At 42.3% G+C, this 20,423-nt stretch overlaps 3 protein-coding genes across 17 annotated transcripts in view; all 3 read right to left on the bottom strand.

Moving 5' to 3' along the window:
• LOC131839875 (small ribosomal subunit protein mS35) overlaps positions 1–3,171 on the bottom strand; it is a 64,242-nt gene extending 61,071 nt beyond the window's left edge. The window contains exon 1 of one of the 4 annotated variants that reach the window (XM_059187603.1): positions 3,002–3,171. In XM_059187603.1, the coding sequence (XP_059043586.1) occupies positions 3,002–3,113 (112 nt within the window). In that variant the 5' untranslated portion in view covers positions 3,114–3,171. The other 3 variants (XM_059187604.1, XM_059187602.1, XM_059187605.1) reach the window with 3 other exon arrangements.
• Positions 3,172–8,811: 5,640 nt separating this feature from the next.
• Positions 8,812–10,064, bottom strand: LOC131839879 (rab15 effector protein-like). Its single transcript, XM_059187609.1, has one exon. It carries the CDS (start codon positions 9,520–9,522, stop codon positions 8,812–8,814), a length of 711 nt encoding a protein of 236 aa, XP_059043592.1. The 5' UTR covers positions 9,523–10,064.
• A 152-nt stretch (positions 10,065–10,216) lies between these two features.
• The window catches only part of LOC131839864 (liprin-beta-1-like), a 95,041-nt gene continuing 84,834 nt past the window's right edge, over positions 10,217–20,423 (bottom strand). For all 12 annotated transcript variants that reach the window (XM_059187555.1, XM_059187557.1, XM_059187556.1 and 9 more), the window contains 7 exons: positions 20,255–20,343; positions 16,486–16,608; positions 15,637–15,762; positions 14,875–15,063; positions 13,398–13,565; positions 12,645–12,710; positions 10,217–12,079 (listed from right to left, as the gene is read on the bottom strand). In XM_059187555.1, the coding sequence (XP_059043538.1) occupies positions 11,993–12,079; positions 12,645–12,710; positions 13,398–13,565; positions 14,875–15,063; positions 15,637–15,762; positions 16,486–16,608; positions 20,255–20,343 (848 nt within the window). In that variant the 3' untranslated portion in view covers positions 10,217–11,992. The remainder of the gene's footprint in view (positions 12,080–12,644; positions 12,711–13,397; positions 13,566–14,874; positions 15,064–15,636; positions 15,763–16,485; positions 16,609–20,254; positions 20,344–20,423) is intronic.

Genomic DNA, 20,423 nt, shown 5'->3' with positions numbered 1-20,423 from the left:
GAAGTACTATTATTATCCTTAGAGGTCATTTAGAGCCGAGAAAAAGAGTTAGGGTGACAACAGGATTGCATATAGGACTCTCCACACTCTGAACCACTTCTATCTCTAGCTTTATCTCCCTTCACAAGGTCCCGCAGCTAAACTACACTTCCAGTACCAGAGCCTGTGGACTTTCTCCAAACTTACTGGCCCCTCTGCCTGGAATGTGCATCCCTTCCACCTGTCTGGTTTCTGACCCCTTCTGCCTCCCCATCTCATTTCTTTATCTGACACATTTTTATTCATCCCTTGATAGTAATTCATTTATTCACTCAATCAGAAACGGAGAAGGCAGCAATGAGCAAAAGAAACACAGACCTTGCTTTCACAGAATGTGGTCTGTCAAATAAGATATTTAACAAGTGATTTCAATAAATAGTCATACTATTATAGCAGAAGACAAAACTTAGTTAGTTGGAGAGAACTGCCCTGAAGAGCTGGATTTTAAGCCTAAACCTTAAGGATGAGCAAGAGGTAGCGCTGGGAACAGGCAAGTGAGAAAGTTTCTACACAGAAAAGGAAATGTAAAATCAATGGGAATAGTTCAAGATAGCTGAAATTTAAGACTAGAACAGAAAGGACATTAAGAAAAGAAGTTGGAAATATTTAATAAGCACCTCAACTACAATACATCATTAAGAGAGCTCTTAATTTTCTTCTTCCAGACTTCCTGACCCCTGTAAATGATACTGCCAATAATCCGATTACTCAGGATAAGAATCTAACCTGCTTCCCGAGACTTATTCTTATGCCCCATATCAAATCCATCAGTTAAGTCCTCCTAGCCGTTCCACTTTTAGCCCACTAAAGTTGGTTCTTCACACAGTGATTTTTTAAAAATATTTTATTTATTTACCTGACAGAGAGAGAGAGAGAGCGAGAGCGCGGCCAAGCAGCGGGAGCAGTGGGCAGAGGGAGAAGTAGGTTCCCCACCAAGCAGGGAGCCTGATGCGGGGCTTGATCCCAGGACGCCAGGATCATGATACAAGTCAAAGAAGGAAGATGCTTAACTGAGTGAGCGACCGAGGTGCCCCAGGGGTCAGTGATCTTCTAAAAGTATAAATCAGGGGTGCCTGAATGGCTCAGCTGGTTAAGCATCTGACTCTTGATTTCGGCTCAGGTCATGATCTCAGTCAGGGTCATGAGATCAATCTCTGCGTCAGGCTCCACATTCAGCAGTCGGCTTGTCCTTCTCCCTCTGCTCCTCCTCTCCTGAAATAAATAATTATATCACTTCCATGTTCAAAACCCTCCAGTATAATCCCAAACTTAAAATAAAATCCTAAAAGCCGTGCAAGATCAGATCATTACTTATCTTTCTAACATCTTTTTTGTTTTTTAAAGATTTTATTTATTTATTTGACAGACAGAGATCACAAGTAGGCAAAGAGAGAGGAGGAAGCAGGCTCCCTGCCAAGCAGAGAGCCTGATGCAGTACTCGATCCCAGGACCCTGAGATCATGACCTAAGCCGAAGGCAGAGGCTCAACCCACTGAGCCACCCAGGCGCCCTCTTTCTGACATCTTAAGACTACCACTTACCTATGTTCATTTACCTCATTGACTTTCTTTCTCTTCCTTGATCACACCCCTAAGCTTGTTCTCAATTCCTGGCTTTTGCACTTGCAGATCCCTATGTCAACAATGCTATTCGCCCCAGATCTTGGCATGATACCATGCCATGAGCTCTGCTCAAATGTCACTTCCTCAAGGAGGTCTTTCCTAACTACTCAAATTTTATCTACCCTATAGCCAGTACTCCTCCAATCTATCATTTTCAATACCCTGCTTTATTTTCCTTCAAAGCCCTAATCACCACCTGACACTGTACTGACATTGTTTTGTTTATACTCTGACTTACCCAAAACAATATAAACTTCATGAGGTGAGAGACCTTGCTATATCCCATTATCGAGAACACTACCCAGCACACAGTAGGAGTTAAGTATTTACAGAACGAATAAAAAACTTACAAGACACAATCATTAAGACGATAAAGGGCCACTCTGACAAGTTAAGGAATTTATCCTATCTTAAAGCAATGAGGAATCATTCACAGATTTTGAACAAGGGAGTGGCAAGGTAAGATTCGCTTTTTGAATACTTGACTCTATCGCTTCTCAGCCTTTTGGCTAAGATCAAGTGTGAATACTTCACTCTAGTTATGAGAATTCAAGGTAGGAGAGCATGAGCAGAAATAGGGGCCAGTAAAGAAACTACTGTAGAAGTGAGAGATGGTGGCCTAGACTGAACTCTTGGTAATACAAAGATTAGCGATTGTACAGACGGTAGCTTGGACAGCACCTGGTGAATGACTGGACACGCCCCCTCTTTGACATAGCTTTTCCCGATTCCCTCCCGAGGGCTCTTCCTCAATGCCCGTTACTCTATTCACGCTTCCATTACAGCACCTCACACTGCATATGGTGTGACTCCGTTAACAGATCTGTCTTTTCCACAGATTCTTCCAAGTAAGAACAAGTGTCTTGAATGAAGGTCATCTCAATGATGTCTGTTGAATGAAGGTCATCCCATTTGGTGGCCTACCTAGGGCTGGAATTCAGAGCGGCAATTTGTCCCACGAGAGCTGTATGCTTCTCTTAACGTTCGAGAAAACCCATGGTTCAGCACTGCCCAACAAACATCACCCGGCACCAGTACCTAGCGTGACCCTGTGCCAGTGGCCGCGCAAAGGGAGGACCAGAAAGCGCGGGTCACTGTAAGGGGCTGGGGGCAGAAAGCTCGCAACGTCCAGCCCATCCAGAAGCAGAAATCAGCGACTAAAAATCCGATGACAGGGGTACAGAAAAGAGACCCACACCTGCGGCTTTGCTACCGGGAGCAAAGGACGTACCGGCTTCCCCAAGGCGGTGCGAACTCCGCCACCGCGGCGGCTAGCATGGATTCGGTGTTCCGCCCTCTCACCTCCCGCAAAGCCCGGAGGGGATGCGACAGACACTCACGAGGGCTTGGTATCGCGGAGCGGGTGGCCGGAGACACGGAGGTACAGAAAGCACGCAGGGTCCTGGTCCCCGGCTGCAGGGTCAGCCACGCGGAAAGCGCGGCAGCCGCCATGGTCGCGAGGACGGCAAGCCGGATGGGACAAGCGCAGTCGGGAGTCAAGGGGCGGCTCTGAGGCCGCTACTGCGCAGGTTCGCCCCGCCTTGCCCCGCCCCTACGGGGGAAAAACAGGAAATAGGCGGGCCTGCAAAGTCCGCTTGGAGTCAAATGTGCAAGAAGATAGCCCCAAAATAGGAAAAACTAATAGAAGAAAACAAAAAGGTAACAAAATTTTTAATACATACATACATACATACATACATACGCAGTGAGTCCAAAGAGGACTGTAAGGGATGGGGAAAAATGTGGCTTACAGAAGGCAAATGTGATCTGGCTGGGATTTCAGATGACACAAGAGTCTGGCAGTTTACCTTAGCGCCCTGCTCCTTTGCCATTGCTGCCTTTCCACACTTTCTCGGTTTAAAGAAGTCTTGAGCTGGTGCAAGTGATATACTCTAAGAACGAGACAGTATCTGAGAGTAGTTAAAAGGATGGCCTCTAGCCAAACTACTTCTGTTTAAAACTTGACTTCATTTTTTCTTGGCTGGGTTGATCCTAATCAAGTAAATATAGCGAAAGCTCTGGGTGAACTGTTAGCCTACAGTGAGCGCCCTGTGTGCATAGGCTGTGACTGTTATTAATGATTTCGTTAGCTCCTTTGTAGATCAGGTTAGAATTACAAAAAGACCTCATCAAGACCTCAAAAATAATGGTCATTCTTTCTTTTTTTTAAGGATTTTTTTAAAAAGTTTATTTGACAGAGCACAAGAGGGAGCATGAGCAGGGGGAGCAGGAGAAGCAGGCTCCCTGCTGAGCAGGGAGCCCCAAGCGGGGCTGGAGACTCAATCCCAAAACCCTGGGATCATGATCTGAGAGAAAGACAGACACTTAATGACTGAGCCACGCAGGCGCCCCAATAATGGTCATTTTTAAAATGAGATTTTTTTTTTTTCTGCCCTCCTCTATTTCAATAAAAAGTTGTAGATTTGTGTGTCTGTAAAGGAGGTGAGTTCAAGGTCTTCCTGCCTCGAGGCATCTTGGATTGAAACCTATTTTGACAACCCTAGGATGGATTAATGTACAACCATTAAAAAATTATCCTCTATTGTTTTTAATAGGTACTATAATATTTAACCAAAGTACAAAATTACAGTAACAGGAATAACTGGGAACCAACACGACTGACTCTTGGTAAGCATACCAAGTAGAGCAGGGGGGTGCAGGTGTCCCAGAGTAGTGTGTGTGCAAGCATTCCTTGTGCTATGGACATCAATCAGTATTGTTGGGGGGTGGGGGAGGGTAATTGGCAGATAGGGACAAGTATTCGTGATAATCACCATTCTTATCTTTCCTGGCCTTTTACCATCCCATAACTGTTCCAAAGCAGAAGTACAGTGTGTTAAATGTACTAGTTTCCTAGGGCTGCCCTAAGAAAGTACCACAAATTGAGTGACTTAAAATAACATTTATTCTCTCACCAGTTCTAGATGCGAAAAACCCCAAATCCAGGTGTTAGCAGGGGAAATTAATAAAAGGAAAATTAATAAAAGAAAATATCCAATAAAAGGAAATATCATTTAAAATGAAGTCTAGAGGCCAGATGAGGGAGCTCTCACATCCTACCACTAGCCAGCAAGTACAGACCCCACCAGGAACAGAGAGCACCTTGCAAGTCTTGCCAGTGGATACCAGTTTACTAAGCCCCGCAGGAAAAGACAGTTGTTCTCCTACCCCAGCAACAGCCCAGTCAGTAAGAGACTGTCACGATTAGCTAACGAAAAGGCAACATGCCTCAACAAACTCCCAGTTTACTCTCTAGGACTTTTCATCCATAACAGCCCCTCCCAACTCCCTTCTTTGTAACAAAGCAGTCCTCTCATTTGTTCTCCATACATGCCAATGGTTTTGCTGTAGCATTCATGTCCTAAACTGCAAGTCTCTGCTAATCCCCAGTAAACTCATTTTTGCTGGTAAAATAATTGACAGTTTTAAGATTAACAGTTCCTTCTGGAAGTTCTGAGAATCTGTTTATGCCTCTCTGCTCACTTCTGATGGTTTGCAGGAGCTTGTAGATATATGGCTCCAATCCCTGCTTCTGTCTTCACATGGTGAGCTACCGTCTCCTCTGTTTTTAAGATTAAAAGTACAGCCTTTTGGTCAGATGGGTATGGGGTTTGAATCCAGGCTCTGTTTTTTTTGTGTTCTGGAGAAAATCTATCTAACATCTCTGAGCTTCAGTTTCGTGGAAAATGGAACCGTAAGATCTTCCTCAGAGCTGTTGTGATTTAAGTAGTTATGTTGCAGAAGGCAGAGTATAAATGGTGGTCATGGGGCCTCTGGGTGGCTCAGTGGGTTAAGCCTCTGCCTTTAGCTCAGGTCATGATCCCAGGGCCCTGGGATTGAGTCCCGCATCTGGCTCTCTGCTCAGCACGGAGCCTGCTTCCCTCTCTGCCTGCTTCTCTACCTACTTGTGATCTCTCTCTGCTAAATAAATAAATAAAATCTTAAAATAAATAAATGGTGGTCATTGGAATTAAGCTCATGGTCAATACAGCTGTGATTTTTGTACTCTCCAGTTTGTATGTTCTAGTACAGTGAATTAATTACAAGACCTATACCATACAAATTTAGGGACAAAAGAATTAGGAATCTTTACAGAATTACTTTATATTCAGGGATCTCTCGGTTTCTGAGCAGGAAGTTGAGACTCCTGTCCTCGCCCTGCCCTCCTGTGTTTTCTTTTTGTCTTACTATCTCCCTAAGACGTTAGTGGACAGACATGACCAGAGTTAGAGGACCTAGAAAAATACTTACTGTTTTCCCAGACATCAAGTACAGTAAGGTTCCTTCTGAATTAAAAGAACTCATTTGCAATCCTGTCAGCAGGCAATAATATGTTTCATGCAGTGTAAACAGTAACACATGTACCTAGGAGTCACTAAGATTTACATAATTTTTCAGTTGGAAGAATTCTTAAAAGTGCAGTTGCTCACTTAGGATAAAAACTTTTTGTTCAGCTTTCTTACCAAATTATGGCCCTGCAAATTATAGCCAATGCTGCGTGGAATAATTTTAAATATTAAGGATTTTTATAATGGGGTTTTATTATATCTAAAACCCAGATTAATCCAGTGACTTTCTGTCAGAGAGCTACTTTTAGTTAAAACTTCTTCAAAACGTCTTAGTTAATAGCAAAATTCTTAATTCTTAATTATGCAAATTTCTTAAGCAAATTCTTAATTAAGCAGAATTGTTAATTAAGCAATATTCTTAATGTTAACTCTCCAGCAAACTGGAGAGAGTGGGTATGGAGAGAGGGTGAGACTCCTGAAGGCTTAACTTTCTGTATTTCCATACTTTTTTACAGCAGAATGCAGATTTTTAAAAAATACAATATTTTTTAAATCAGCAAAACCTTCACATTTTTATTTTCACGAAAAAAAGAAGACATGGTAAGTCTTTGATTTATATCTTCCAGTTGTTTAGAACACGAATATTTACAATTTGTACTAGAGTTCCCAAAATTATTGTTAGCTTATAATTTAGTATGGAAAAATGTTATCACAAGCATCATCTCCTTCAAATTAATTGAACTCATCCCCATTTACAGATAAGAAAATGAAGAGTTAAGTTACCAGACTCTGCTTTTAAGATAATTCAACTCAAACCCACCTCTGATTTCAAACTGAATGTTGTTTTTACTACCCTAACCATCTTCTTGATAGTTTCCTTGACACAGCATTGCTACAGATAGGGTCCACATATGCCAAGGAAACATTACTTGAGTGTCAGGGTAGCTTCCAGGCTCATTCAAAGTGTGTGCCTTTATTTCTTCCCTTGCATCCTTAATATTTAAGATGTTTGGAAATACAGCATTAATTGTGGTAGATTTCATCCCTACATCCAATCATCAGCAAACGCTGTATGCTTTACCTTCAACTCTTTTAACAGCTTCCCAGCTGCTCCCATGGGCTCGGATTTCACTCTTTCCTCCTTACAGCCTAGTCGCCACCCAGTAATCAAGTGAGGTGTTGTTTTTTGTTTTAAAGATTTTATTTATTTATCTGAGAGAGAGAGTGAGAGAGAGCATGAGAGGGGAAGAGGTCAGAGGGAGAAGCAGAATCCCCGCATAGCTAGGAGCCCAATGCGGGACTCCACCCGGGGACTCGGGATCATGACTTGAGCCGAAGGCAGTGGCTTAACCAGCTGAGCCACCCAGGTGCCTAAGTGAAATTTTTTTTGAAGAGTAAGTCTGATCAATGTGATCAAGGCATGTCTGTCTGTCCCTTTATCACTCACAATAAAATTGGGTCCTCACAAGGGTGATTTGCTTGCTTCATTTGCTGGGTACTTCAATTTCAATTCCTATCACTCTCTCCCGGGCTCCCTGGACTCCATTCATACCAGCCGCCTCTGCTTTGCTTTACACACATTGACTTTGCTCCCATTTCAGGCTCTGCCTTTGCAGTACTCTAACCCTAGAACATTCTTTCCCAGATCTCTCTGTACTAATGCTCTCCCTTTTCATTCAGATCTCTGGTCAATTATCCCTTCTCAGAGGTCTTCCTTAACCTAAATCCCATATATAGTAGTACCCCCTTCACTCTCTATCCCTTTATCCGTGCTTTCACATAACACTAGATATATTTTTAAGATGCATTTTATATAATCATATATTTGTCAATTGTCAGTCTTCCATCATTAAAAGAGAAATCGCTAAGAGTAGGGACTTTGTTCTTACTACTGGATTGGAAGGGTGTAGGACAACACCTGACATAAAACTAGGCATTTACCAATCATGTGAATGAATCTTTCATTTACATTCCTAAGCACTTTTTGCTTCACTTAGTTTTCCTCTCTTTTACTACTGTTACAATTCCACCCAGGCTTTTAAGCAAAGATGCTTTTTATAAGTGGATACATGTTAATCATCATTACGAGGGATTGCTATAGGGGTCACTGTTTATTTATTTTAAATGTTTTATTTATTTGACAGGGCGGGTGAGAGAGCACAAGCAGACAGAGTAGTAGAGGGAGAGGCAGAAGCGGGGAGCCTGATGTGGGTCTCAATTCCAGGACCCTGAGATCATGACCTGAGTTGATGGCAGATGCTTAATCATCTGAGCCACCCAGGCACCTCAGGGGTCACTGTGTTTAACGCATAGGGAAAGTGGACACTTCAAGCAAGTCCCAAAGTGAATCCTACCAAGAGTCTCTGTGCGCGGAGAAAGCAGCTGGGGAGGAGATGGGATCAAGGGCAGAGCTCACAGGAAGAGAGGGAATGAGGTTTTGTTTAGGAGTCCTGAATCGAACTGGTGCTGTCAGTGTAATTAATCCCATTCTGTAGTCTCACGGACCAGCTTATCCCCCACCCTGCCACCTCCCACCCAAGCAGTAAAAATACATTTTACACTTTACAGTTCTAGACTTATTAAACAATTAAAGACTTTTTCTTAGCAAATCAAACTTCAAGGCTGACTTTATTCTCTCCTCTCATTTTTATTATTGAATAAATTAATTTTCCCTGCAATATGAGCAGGGTTTTTTCCCCCCTGTTGTCATGACATTATATGCTTTGATCCAGGTGATTATTTTCTTGCAATGGAGGGTGGGTAGAGAAAAAAAAAAAAATCCCATGCTGGGATGATGCATGTGGATGAGCTCGCTGAAATACTTTTTCCTTTTTGCCTTAGTCTCTTTGCCCACGTCCAGTTCAGATGATGCTAATATAAACCTTGCCCACCTCTCTCAGCCCATCTTTCTTACTCAGACAGTTCCCCAGCAGCTTTCTGATGGGCACACACTCTTCCGTTTCCAGGACAAACTGTGCCACGGCCTTCCGTCCTGGCAACTGGCCCCGCACGGTCTCACTTTTGACACTGTCCAGGACTACTCCTCTGATGTCTTTGGGCTTACCTGGCACCCCAAAGATGATAAACAAGCCCAGACAGTCATCTCCTATCAAGTGACAGAATTCTTCAAGCTTATCAAATCGACTTCTCTTCCTGGAAGACCCCCCTGCCCTGGATTCTGGAGGGGACATGTCACAGGGCTGAGATGCCACAGGAGGGAGGGAAGACATCTGCAGAGTTTGCACTGCCAGCTGAAGCCTGATCTGTTTGTCGGCTCCCCAGAAAGTCCAAATCCAGTCTGCCCCGAACAGTACAGCTTGGTGCTTGGTCATCTTGGTGGTGGTGAGCCATTCATCCACTCCCTTGTCTTGGCAGAAAGTGATGAAGTGGATTAAGAAGATCTCGTTCAGAGTGTTGGAAGCTGGGCACAGATTGCTCAGAGGATCTTCGAATCCAAGATACTCCCTCACTTTCCGAGCTGCATGGACTATAGCCTCGCTGACAACCTCACAGATGCTGGAATCCTCTTTGCTGTCCTTCGGAGGCAACTGTTGCGATGAGTTTTGCCCCATATTTCCTCTGCACCTGATCAATACTGCTTCCGAAGATCAAACGTATGAAGCTCATGCAGAATGACTTCTTCGGAGAAGTTTTACAGTGTTTTACAGTGAAGTCATGTCTGGTAATGCAGTCCCAGTTTTCCGACTCAGCATTGACGTGGCGTAGCTGAGCACATAGACACACAGCTAAACAAACATGCCCGGTCTCTCTGTTTGCCAATGAGGTGTGTTGTATTCACACATTCCTGCTGGTTTATTAAGTTAGAGATGATTAACTCTCACCAAAACATCTGTTCTTCTCTAGCGATGTTCACTCCACTTCTAATATTGGGCAATCTCTTCCAAGATAGGTTTCCGCTTTTCAAATTTTACTTAAAGACAGTATTTAGTTCTTTAAAGGAATATACATCTCCCTCTAAAACGAACTTCTTCAACTTTGATGGCGAGTCATTTCCCTTTGCTTTTCTAATAACCCCTCTGCTAGGATTCCTTACGCCCCACCCAGTCCAGCTGCCTATTTCCTTTTGTACAGAAATTCCTCAGAGCCCTCAAATTTCTACCTGTCAATATATGCTATAACCCTCCCCCATGAAATTTATGGGAGTTTGCAAATGATAAAGCATCTGTGTCACTGTTCTAATAGGTCAGAAATAAAGCCTACTGGGTATTCTGCACAAAGGAAAATAAAGTCACAGAGCATAAAAACAGGAGACAATTATCAACTGACTTTATTTCTTTTCATATGTTAAAACCAGCAGTGCACAATGTTTTGTAAATAAAATATATCTCATCAAAAAAAAATTTAACTTTATCACATATCATCAGTTATGTTACACTGCCCTGAATAAAGAATATTTGGCATCTCTAACAGTCTTCTGGCATATTTTTTTTAACCAGGTCTGAATAAGAAATTGTTTTTCAAATGGTGACATATGTTCACATTAAAAAAAATACTAGTATGTAAGAGTCCAATACAGTTACCAGACAATGAATAGTAGAGAGTAAAGGATTATTATTAGCATCAGATCATTTTAGTCACGAATAAACAGTAATTTGGTATTATAGGCCCTTGCTGAAAAGCTTGGTAACCTGCTAAGAACTTGCAAGATCACACCACTGATATTCAAATAGAATTTATAAGCAAATCCATGGGCACATACTGAACTGCCTCTCCCCACACCAATTTGTGACGTGTCTTTACCATGTTGGCTATCGTGGGAAGTGATGTAGTAGTGAATAAAAAATAGGTTATTTTTTCGACTACCCCTAAAAATAATGATAAACACAGTAAGTTTTTGCCACCGCTATTTCCTTTAGAAATAAATGTCATCTGGGCCCTGTGCTAAAAACATGAATTACGTTTTCTCATCAATATATAGCCATTCTAAAACTCATTGTGCAGCCTCAGCGTTACTGAACTCTGAGACGAAATGTTCAGATGCATATTCAGCTTAACAAAATCCCATCCACTGATAGCCTGAGAAATATACAATTAATAACAGTAGGTAGATGGTTAGTATTTTGATGTCATGAGATACTCAGCAAGAAGGAAAATAAGCAGCTTAATACTGTGAAGGTTTTTGTTTGGGTCTGATTTCTTCAGAAATTTCTACAAATTTGGGGGGGAACTTCTGAATTCATTTGAGTTAATAGTATTCAAATGTCCCTGGTGTTCTTCCTTTTGAGGCTAAAGGATCCAAGATGAAGGCTGAAACTTTCAACTCTTCAACAATTAACTGGGTGATGTGTCATCAGAGAAGGGGCATTTCATATACCCTAATTTAGTTGGGATGATCAATATTAACATCATTTTTAATATCATTAAAATTCAGTTTGGAGAAGGAGAGATCATCCCAACCTTTCGAGGACCAGTTGGTATATGACTGTTTGGAGCACTGCATTTGCTTTTCATCATCTCCTGTATGTCACAAAATAAAAGTTCTATTTTCTATGTACTAAATATATACACGTATTTAGAAAAATATATAAAATAGGACAAGAGGTGGCAAGTGGAGGTGGCCGCTGGCATTTAGCAGGCACGTGGAACACTTGAGGAAATTCCACACACGGATTTTGAAAGCATGTAATGTCCTATGCTGACAGCTACAGTGTTGTCACACTGACGTGACGAGATCATCCACGCACTGCTTCCTGATCCCCAAATCCTGGGTACTGTTGAATGGGAACGTGAAACGCTACAGTAAAACACTCATATTAAATGCAACACTTTAAATATATCACAGATTTTTACATTAAATAGAGGACAGACCACTACACTCTCATTCACCAGTGTCTCATTTTTCATGGCGTCCTCGGAATAGGCACACGCTGTCCCCCGCAACCCAGGCCTCCGTGTCCATTTCCGAGAAGGTGGAATGATCAATTGTATATAATCTGTTGTTTGTTCTAGATTCTTTGAGTTGTTTGAAAAATCAGGTGGAGGAAAGCCAAGGGGCTCCTCATGCTCGTCCAAGTGCTCAGATTAAACATTGGAGTCCTCGTCAGTGATGCTGGCACTGGGGGAACGGGCGGCAAAATCCCGAAACATGTCGTCCTCCTTTAACATGTGCTGGAAAACAAGGGGATGGGGTCATGAAACAGGAAGCAGGAGCTCGGCACGACACACGCTCCGTTAAAACATGCAGTCCTTTGGGGTTATTTTAAATATCTTTTTAGAATAACATTTTTATTTTAAACTTCTTCTCATTTTTTTTTTTTTTATTTTTTATTTTTTATAAACATATATTTTTTATATACATATATTTTTATCCCCAGGTCTGTGAATCACCAGGTTTACACACTTCACAGCACTCACCAAATCACATACCCTCCCCAATGTCCATAATCCCACCCCCTTCTCCCCAACCCCCTCCCCCCGGCAACCCTCAGTTTGTTTTGTGAGATTAAGAGTCACTTATGGTTTGTCTCCCTCCCAATCCCATCTTGTTTCATTTATTCTTCTACCCACTTAAGCCTCCATGTTGCATCACCACTTCCTCATATCTTAAGTAATCTCTACCCCCAACGTAGGGCTCGAAGTCACAACCCCAGGGATCAAGAATCGCACGCTCCACCAACGGAGCCAGCCAGGTGCCCCAGTAGAATAACATTATAACTTCGTTTTACAGACTTACCGTTAGATTGTTGATGCCTTCGGAGAACACCCCTATCTGTCTCACTGTGCCTTCTGAATCCTCCATCTGTAAAGAACACACCCATCACGTGACCTACTCGGTTGCATCATTTCAAAGAAAGGACAGCAAAATGAGAAGTCGAAGAAGAAATAATGCAAGTGATATGAAACGGGCTGGGAGCAACAGAACACTTCTGGGGATACCTCCTTTCGTTACAGCAACCAGAGGCTAAGAATGAGCCAAAATGTCCCTTTCCTGGCACCTCTAGCCTAATGCTCTGATATTGACAATGACATCAAAGGATTGGTGACTAGGGGGCAATACTCAAATCCAGGACTTTGCATTGAAAAAGACTACATGAGCTGTGTATTTCCACTTGACTTAATACACAGATTTCCATAACCCAGAGACAGTATAACATCAGTGAGCAGCCCAGCCTGGCAGCTTGGAAGCCCAGGTCTTCAAGCTGCTCTTCTATCTCAGGTGAGTTACTCAGCCTCTCCGTGCCTCGGTTTCCTTCCCCCTACACTGAGGATGACAAGGCTCTGTCAGTGAAAGCTGACATACGTTAACTGCTGAGGATAGTGCCTGGGACATAGCAAGCAACTGGGAAGCTATTGACTATTATTTTCTTATTATATTTTCAGATATTAGAGAAAAAACTGATTAGTAGACACAGTGCATCAAGTTTCCATTTAGTGTTTCATGGCTGGAGGAACTTGAAAGAAAACAGGCATGTCCTATTGCCTTTACCTGCTCCAACCGGTCCAAATCATCTTCGTCATACAGACGCATGTCCAATCCAGGTTTAGAGGTACTTCCTGATGGATGTCCCAGTTCCATAGGACAAATATATTCTTCCCTATCTTCCTGTCTCTTCCTTCTCAGATTCCAAAAATTGCCGAAGGTAAGTTTCCTTGGCTTTAAAAGAAAAGCAAACATCCAGGGATTTAATAAAACTCATATGGCAGAGAATTGAGAATATGCATGATTCAAATATTCACTCCATTTACAGAGAAAAGCAATTGGATGATTAAATTGGTGTGACAAAAATAAAAGCACCCTGTGTGTGTATGATTGATGTGCCCAAATATAATAAATGATCCAGATTATGAATCTCAGAAGATTAAGCTTGTTCTACTTATTCACCCCAATTAGCTGCGCAGTCACGGTGATACGCAAAAAAATGCCAAGAGCCTTAGTTTTTGATTAAACAGGACTTAATGCAATGATATTTCTCAGGGATGAATCCAGTTTTGCAAGGTTTTCCCATCTCAGATCAGGAAAAGAGAATGGTCCTAACTGTGTTTTCTTTTCAGGGGAAGCTATGATTATCCTGTATGCCCGCTATGCTTCCATAACAGAACTGAGGTTGCTAAAGGAATCCTCGCTTGTTTGGAGAGAGAATTTCTAATGATACTTGGAAGAGAAACTCCATCTGAGTCACTGCATAGTCCCTGAGACTATCAGTTCAGCACACGGTGATCAGGCTGATGGTGAGAATTTAAATAGAACAGAGTCTTTGAGCAGTTTCAAATCTGGCAGATCTCTTAAGAGAGAAAGGGAGCTAATGAGAAAGTGTCAGGCAGGTAGAGGAGGTAAAAGAGAGAGAGAGAGAAATATCTATATTTCTATATACAAAGAACTTAGTACAAATTTGCAGAAGAGCTGATAAACTCTATCTCCACATTAAGTTGGTTGAGATAACAGACTCATAAGAGTTCACAGAGAAATGATTAAAAAGAAGAAAATGTAATCTGAATTTGGTATGACCCATGAATCTGGGTATACCCGGAAACAGCCATTCTCTGTTGGTCTACCTTGAGTCATTTCTTAAGTATCTTTTTCTAACTTGCAAGATTGGTTCATTGCAAGCCAGACAAGTTGAATCTGTGTGAGAAATCTTCCTCTTCTGCTGGATTTATCCATAGAACAACTGCAATCAATGTTTGAGCCCAAGTCATGGACTCTGCATTGGCAATACACTGACTGCATCCCAACGTCATCCTCTTCATCACTGTTAACTCTAATAGAATAAACGTGAGCAAAGGTTCCCCCAGAAAGACACTTGCAAAAATGCATTTTCTTAATTACTCTTAAAGATGCACAGACCATTAACCTATCCACAAGACTCAGTAAACTCCAGAAAATGGGACAGTCAGGTCAAAACCAAGCCCCAGCTTTAGTTTTTGCTTTAACCAGTTATTAGAAGACAGAAGCCTAAACCAACCTTCACTTTGGCCGTGGCTGTCAGGAGTACATAATCTGGTAACTCCATGGCATCACGCTTTTGGTGCTGGGCCTCGGCCCCGATCAGAAGGTTGAAATGAGTAGCCAAATGTCTTCGCAAGAGGGTCTTACTTGGTGGGATGTTCAACAGCTGAGCCATTGTTTCTACATTAAAACGAGGTTCTAGAACCTATAAAAAAAAAAAGTCATTTAAGGCACTGTGTATCATGCATGTCTGCCCTGCGCTTTGTAATTGGCAAAGTTCCTTCATTTAGTCATCACCAATGATCCCGCAACAGCCCAGAGAGACCGAGCATGGACTTTGATTTTCAAGCTATAGATCTTTATTTTGCCTAAGCCAGTGAGAAGTAGAGCCGTTCCCAACATCCATGCATTCCAAAGTTAGGGCTTGTAGCTCCCCAAAGTGGAGCCTTTGGAAGGCGACTCCTTATATCACTGTGCAGAAATAGAATCTGGATGTGGCAGGTGTTTCACGCCTTTGGTGCTGCGCCTCACATGAGAACCAGTGGCCAGATGGTCACATAAGATAAGAAACAATGGATTGAAATCTGATCTAACCCTACATGATACAAATACATGATGGGGAAAAATACTCGGAAAGTAAAGACTCCCTAGAAATGGTTACAGGAGGGCTCACTTTGATGGTGCTAGGATTATGACAAGCAAACTGATAATGTCCTAACTCATTTGACTGATGGAAACAAAATGAGAAGTCAGTTTTTCAATTAAAAGAGAGTTTTACCATGAGCCCACCATGGACACCACTGCCTCTGAGATTGGGGGCATATTCTGCCAAGTCCACGGAGCGCAGCCACTCCATCACCCGGTGATTGGTCCACTGCTGAACTTCGGACGGGGTGACGCTGTTCTGTGAGAACAAACAACCACCAGGAGCTTCAGTCATGAGAGACTGTGGGCTCTGAGAAACACACAGAGGGTTTTGGAGGGGAGGGGGCTAGGAGGTTGGGTGAGCCTGGTGGTGGGTATTAAGGAGGGCACGTATTGCATGGAACACTGGGTGTGGTGCATAAACAATGAAATCTGGAACATTTTCTTTTTTATGAAAAAAGTAAAACAAAATAAAAGGAGCGTTAGTCCATTGACTGTGGGATCCCAAACACTCAAACTGCACCTTCTACAAAGTCTGCCTTCTAGAGCACAATTCCCTCGACATCCCACTAAGTATTTACAGAAAAGGTGAAAAGGGGTCTGCTAATCTCAGTTTTGTTTTGAGGCATCCGTGCCAGTGTTCCAAGCTTTTTTCACAAACTCATGAAGCAGTGCTTTAGGAATACAAGTCTCTAGAGTGATATTTAACTCTGTGGCTTAAGGAGGCAAGAAAATAAGAGACACCCGAGAAAAGGAGGGAGGGAAATTAAAACACAATCTTTGTGGTTACACAGGTAGAGCCATCACAATGGGGGGGATATAGGAAAATAAAGCCCGAGAAGGTAATGAGGCTGGACTTGAGGCTCTGAGGATGGCAGAAGCCTTCCCTGCCGCCCATGAAGACTCATGTGTCTGTTTTGCCCGCACAGCTGTCCCGTGCATGGAGAGCGCATGCAGCGGGAATCTCAACCTCAGGTGCTACCTCGTCAGACGGCCGCCTCCGCAGACAGTTCGGTTCAAAGTTATTGATCCTCAGGACCTGGATAGCCCTTTTGATACTGAGATGATGTAGCGCACTCACGACCTTCAAAGACAGTAAGTCATCCTGAAAAAAAAAAAAAGAACAACAACAACAACAAGAGGAGTTCACTGAGCTGGCCTAGAGCAGGAGGACCTTCTCAGGGAAATTTCAGAAAACAAGTAAGACTAGGAAACCCCTCTACCAACAGGCCTCGAGCGCTTGTATTTTCAAACCCTTTATTTGGTAACAGAACACTTTTTTTCCTGTTCCCAACAAAATCCTCTCCAGGACCCCAAATTAAAAACAACAACCAAAAAATTAGTCTTGTATCAACAGAAGCCAAGTTTCACCTGTTTCTCTTCCAGACACTTTGAAACAGGATCGTGAGACCCCACAGCTCTGTAGAGCACAGTTGGAAAGGAATTGGCTGGGTTACACTTTGATTTGGTGTGATAAAGCAAAGAGCTAAGAGCACATGATGTTCAGTGAGGACAGCAGAACTAGGTTTGCTGAACTAAGGCACATCACCATTTGGGAGAAAATCAGAAAAGTATCTCTGTTATAGTATTCCCCAAGCCTCAAGGAATCTCTAGTTCTTGATTATTATGCTCTATCCAGCAGAGTCTGTGAATAATTTTGGGAAAATTATGTTGATCGATGAGAAGGTTTTGGTGAGAGTTAAAGAGAAAGGAGACAGGAAGAAGTTATTAGTAGCAACATGTATCACCATCAGTTCCTTCCAGGTGTAACTTTCCTGTCTGTGGTTATTGGGAACATTTCAAACATACCAAACACACCAAAACAAATTATTTCAGAAGGTGATGTGGAGGGCAGTGTCAAGATAAGCACCAGTCTATTTCCAAACACACCCAGAAAATAAAACAAGAAAAATATCCATTTTAGACACACCTTACTGATAAACACATTTGTTGGTGGGGGGGGGGTGATAATCTATTATAGAAATAGTTTTTAAATAAAAATATTGGACAATCAGCTTAAATTCTTAAAGCTACTCAGCAAAATTATTTCCTGAATTTTTTTTGGATCAATTTCTTTAAGGCACTTCCTTATGGTAAGTTAGAAGGCATTCAACACATTTTAATCTAAGATTGAGACACCCATTCAAAACATTTCCACGTGGGTCAGTTTCAACTAATTCAAGTTTTTCAGATTTAAAAAAATCTAAATACGTGATTACAATGTAAATACAATGCAAATTATTTTAGCTTGAGAGATTTTTTTTAGAGGGCTGTTTTAAATCAAAACAGATACTATTTTTAGATTTTTTAACAAATCTTTTGTTTTTTAAAAGATTTTTATTTATTTATTTGACAGAGCAAGATCACAAGTAGGCAGAGAGGCAGGCAGAGAGAGAGAGGAGGAAGCAGGCTCCCTGCTAAGCAGAGCCCGACGCCGGACTCAATCCCAGGACCCTGAGATCATGACGTGAGCCGAAGGCAGGGGCTTAGCCCACTGAGCCACCCAGGTGCCGCCGCCTTCTTCTTCTTCTTTTTTTTTTTTTTTTTAAGATTTTATTTATTTATTTGACAGAGAGAGAGAGATCATAAGTGGGAGAGAGGCAGGCATAGAGAGAGAGGGAGAAGCAGGCTCCCTGCTAAACAGAGAGCCTGATGCAGGGCTCGATCCCAGGACCCTGAGATCATAACCTGAGCCGAAGGCAGGGGCTTAACCCACTGAGCCACCCAGGTGCCCCTAAAAAAATCTTTTAGGTAATTTTAATTTACCAAAGAGTTGCCAAAGAGAGATAATAGTTCCATATATCCTTCACTCAGCTTTCCCTAATGGTTAACACCTTCTATAACCATAATGTAGTCATCAAAACTGAGGAATTAACATAAACAAAAAAATGGTAATTAAAACTACAGACTTTACTCAGATTTCACCAGTTTTTCCACTAGGTCCTTTCTCTATTCCAGGATCCAGCCCAGGATACCATGTTCAAATAGGTATTTTTGTGACTCAGAACTTTTGAGGTCTAATTGTCTAAGATGATTTACTCTTTTATAGTCACAAAATTTATGTGCACTTTTCTTGTGGTTTTAAGCCTGAATCTACTCACGTTCGTGCAGAAGCATACCTACCTAGACAAGCAGGCAAGTATTTACTGAATTTGTTGCAGGCTGAGCTATTAAGAGGAGGAATCTGGAAACATCTTAGGTTCAAACACCCTGTGACTTCTGACTGCTTTCTGGCTGTGGAAACTTGGTTGAGCTACCCCATTTCTCAAGTTTCTCATTCCCTCACCTAAACACTGGGGGATAACAAGAATGTCACCTCAAGGCTTGCTGAAACTGGAGTATTCATAGGAGTACGGAGCTTGGAAGAGTGTCTGGCACACAGTATACATGCAATGTGCCACGCGCTCGTGTTATTACAAGCAGGTGCCCACCAAGGTACGGACTTTGGTTCAATGACAGAGAAGAAAATGAATCCCATGAAAGGAACCCCACAATTTTGACATTGAAAAATAAGCTGTTTGAAATTTTCAACAGCTTTTTTTTTAAAAAAAGATTTATTTGTTTGACAGACAGAGATCACAAGTAGGCAGGGAGGCAGGCAGAGAGAGAGAGGAGGAAGCAGGCTCCCTGCTGAGCAGAGAGCCCGATGCGGGGCTCAATCCCAGGACCCTGAGATCATGGTCTGAGCTGAAGGCGGAGGCTTAACGCACTGAGCCACCCAGATGCCCCAAATTTTCAACAAACTTAAAGAAGATACTTCTCGGGGTTGGTTCCAGAGCGTAGCTCACAAAAGGCCTTTTAAAGAAAAGAATCTAAAGCAGCAGTGCACTAACAGGACTGCGGAATCTAGAACAAGTTCTCCTGGAAACCGTCTCTTCCACTGTTGTAAAGTCCTTCTACCTCTTAGATGGAAGGATAAAAATACGGAACAGTAATGCAGGAATCAGAGAGTCCACCTCAGCCTACTTCTTGCCTCTGCGATTACTCCCCTAGTGGAACGGGGCTAAAGAGAGAAAGGAGGCAGGTTTTGGGTAACATTCTCCAAAGCAGAAGGGAGGAGAGGAGACGGGTCTCTAGATGTCAGGTCAAAAGGGTGGTCTCTTCTGAGCAGTCACTGCATATAGGAATGTGTAACTCAGAAACCCCCAGGGCTTCGACACTCTACACTCTATTTTTTAAACATCGTTAGGAGAGGGGCGCCTTGGTGGCTCAGTCAGTTAAGTGGCTGCCTTTGGCTCAGGTCATGATCCCAGAGTCCCGGGACCAAACCTCACATCAGGCTCCCTTCTTAGTGAAAGTCTCCTCCTCTCTCTGACCCTCTCCGGGCTCGTGCTCTATCTTACTCTCTCTCTCAAATAAATGAATAAAATCTAAAATAAAATAAAACAAAGCATCTTCATAACATATAATTCGCATATAAAATTATGCGAAAATTTACCCCTTCAAAGCGTGCACTTCAGTGTCTACATTGTCGAATATACATAAAACCATCTTCCTGGAGAGCTGAGTTTAGATTAGCCTTCATACAGCTTAAATCCAAGTTTTAAATTTCCCAACGGTACTGCAATCACCAAATCCTCTGACTTCAACTTAACAGAAACTCTTCTGGCTCTTCTCAAGTTAAGGCAACACCCTGAAACTCTGGTGGAATCATTGTGAAAACAATGTATTTTGCTCACTATTTCTGTGTCTTTCCAGAGAAAAGCAATTTGACACTCCCCTTCCCCAACTCCCAGGAACCAATCACTTACAATAGTCATGTAATGGAGCATTCGACCATCTACCCGTCCTTCGTCAAACTGGGTCTTGTACTGGGGGAGACCAATGTCATCCAACCACCCTATAGGAGAGAAATCAGTGTTGTTAGTAAGCCACGCAACACCTGTACTTGTGATTCAAAAGAAAAAGCAGCTTCATTCA

Source organism: Mustela lutreola, chromosome 8 (genome assembly GCF_030435805.1).
Source record: "Mustela lutreola isolate mMusLut2 chromosome 8, mMusLut2.pri, whole genome shotgun sequence".
Classification (NCBI taxonomy): Eukaryota; Metazoa; Chordata; class Mammalia; order Carnivora; family Mustelidae; genus Mustela; species Mustela lutreola.
The sequence above is the reverse complement of the archived record's forward strand: the minus strand, read 5'-3'. Positions and strand labels throughout refer to the sequence as shown.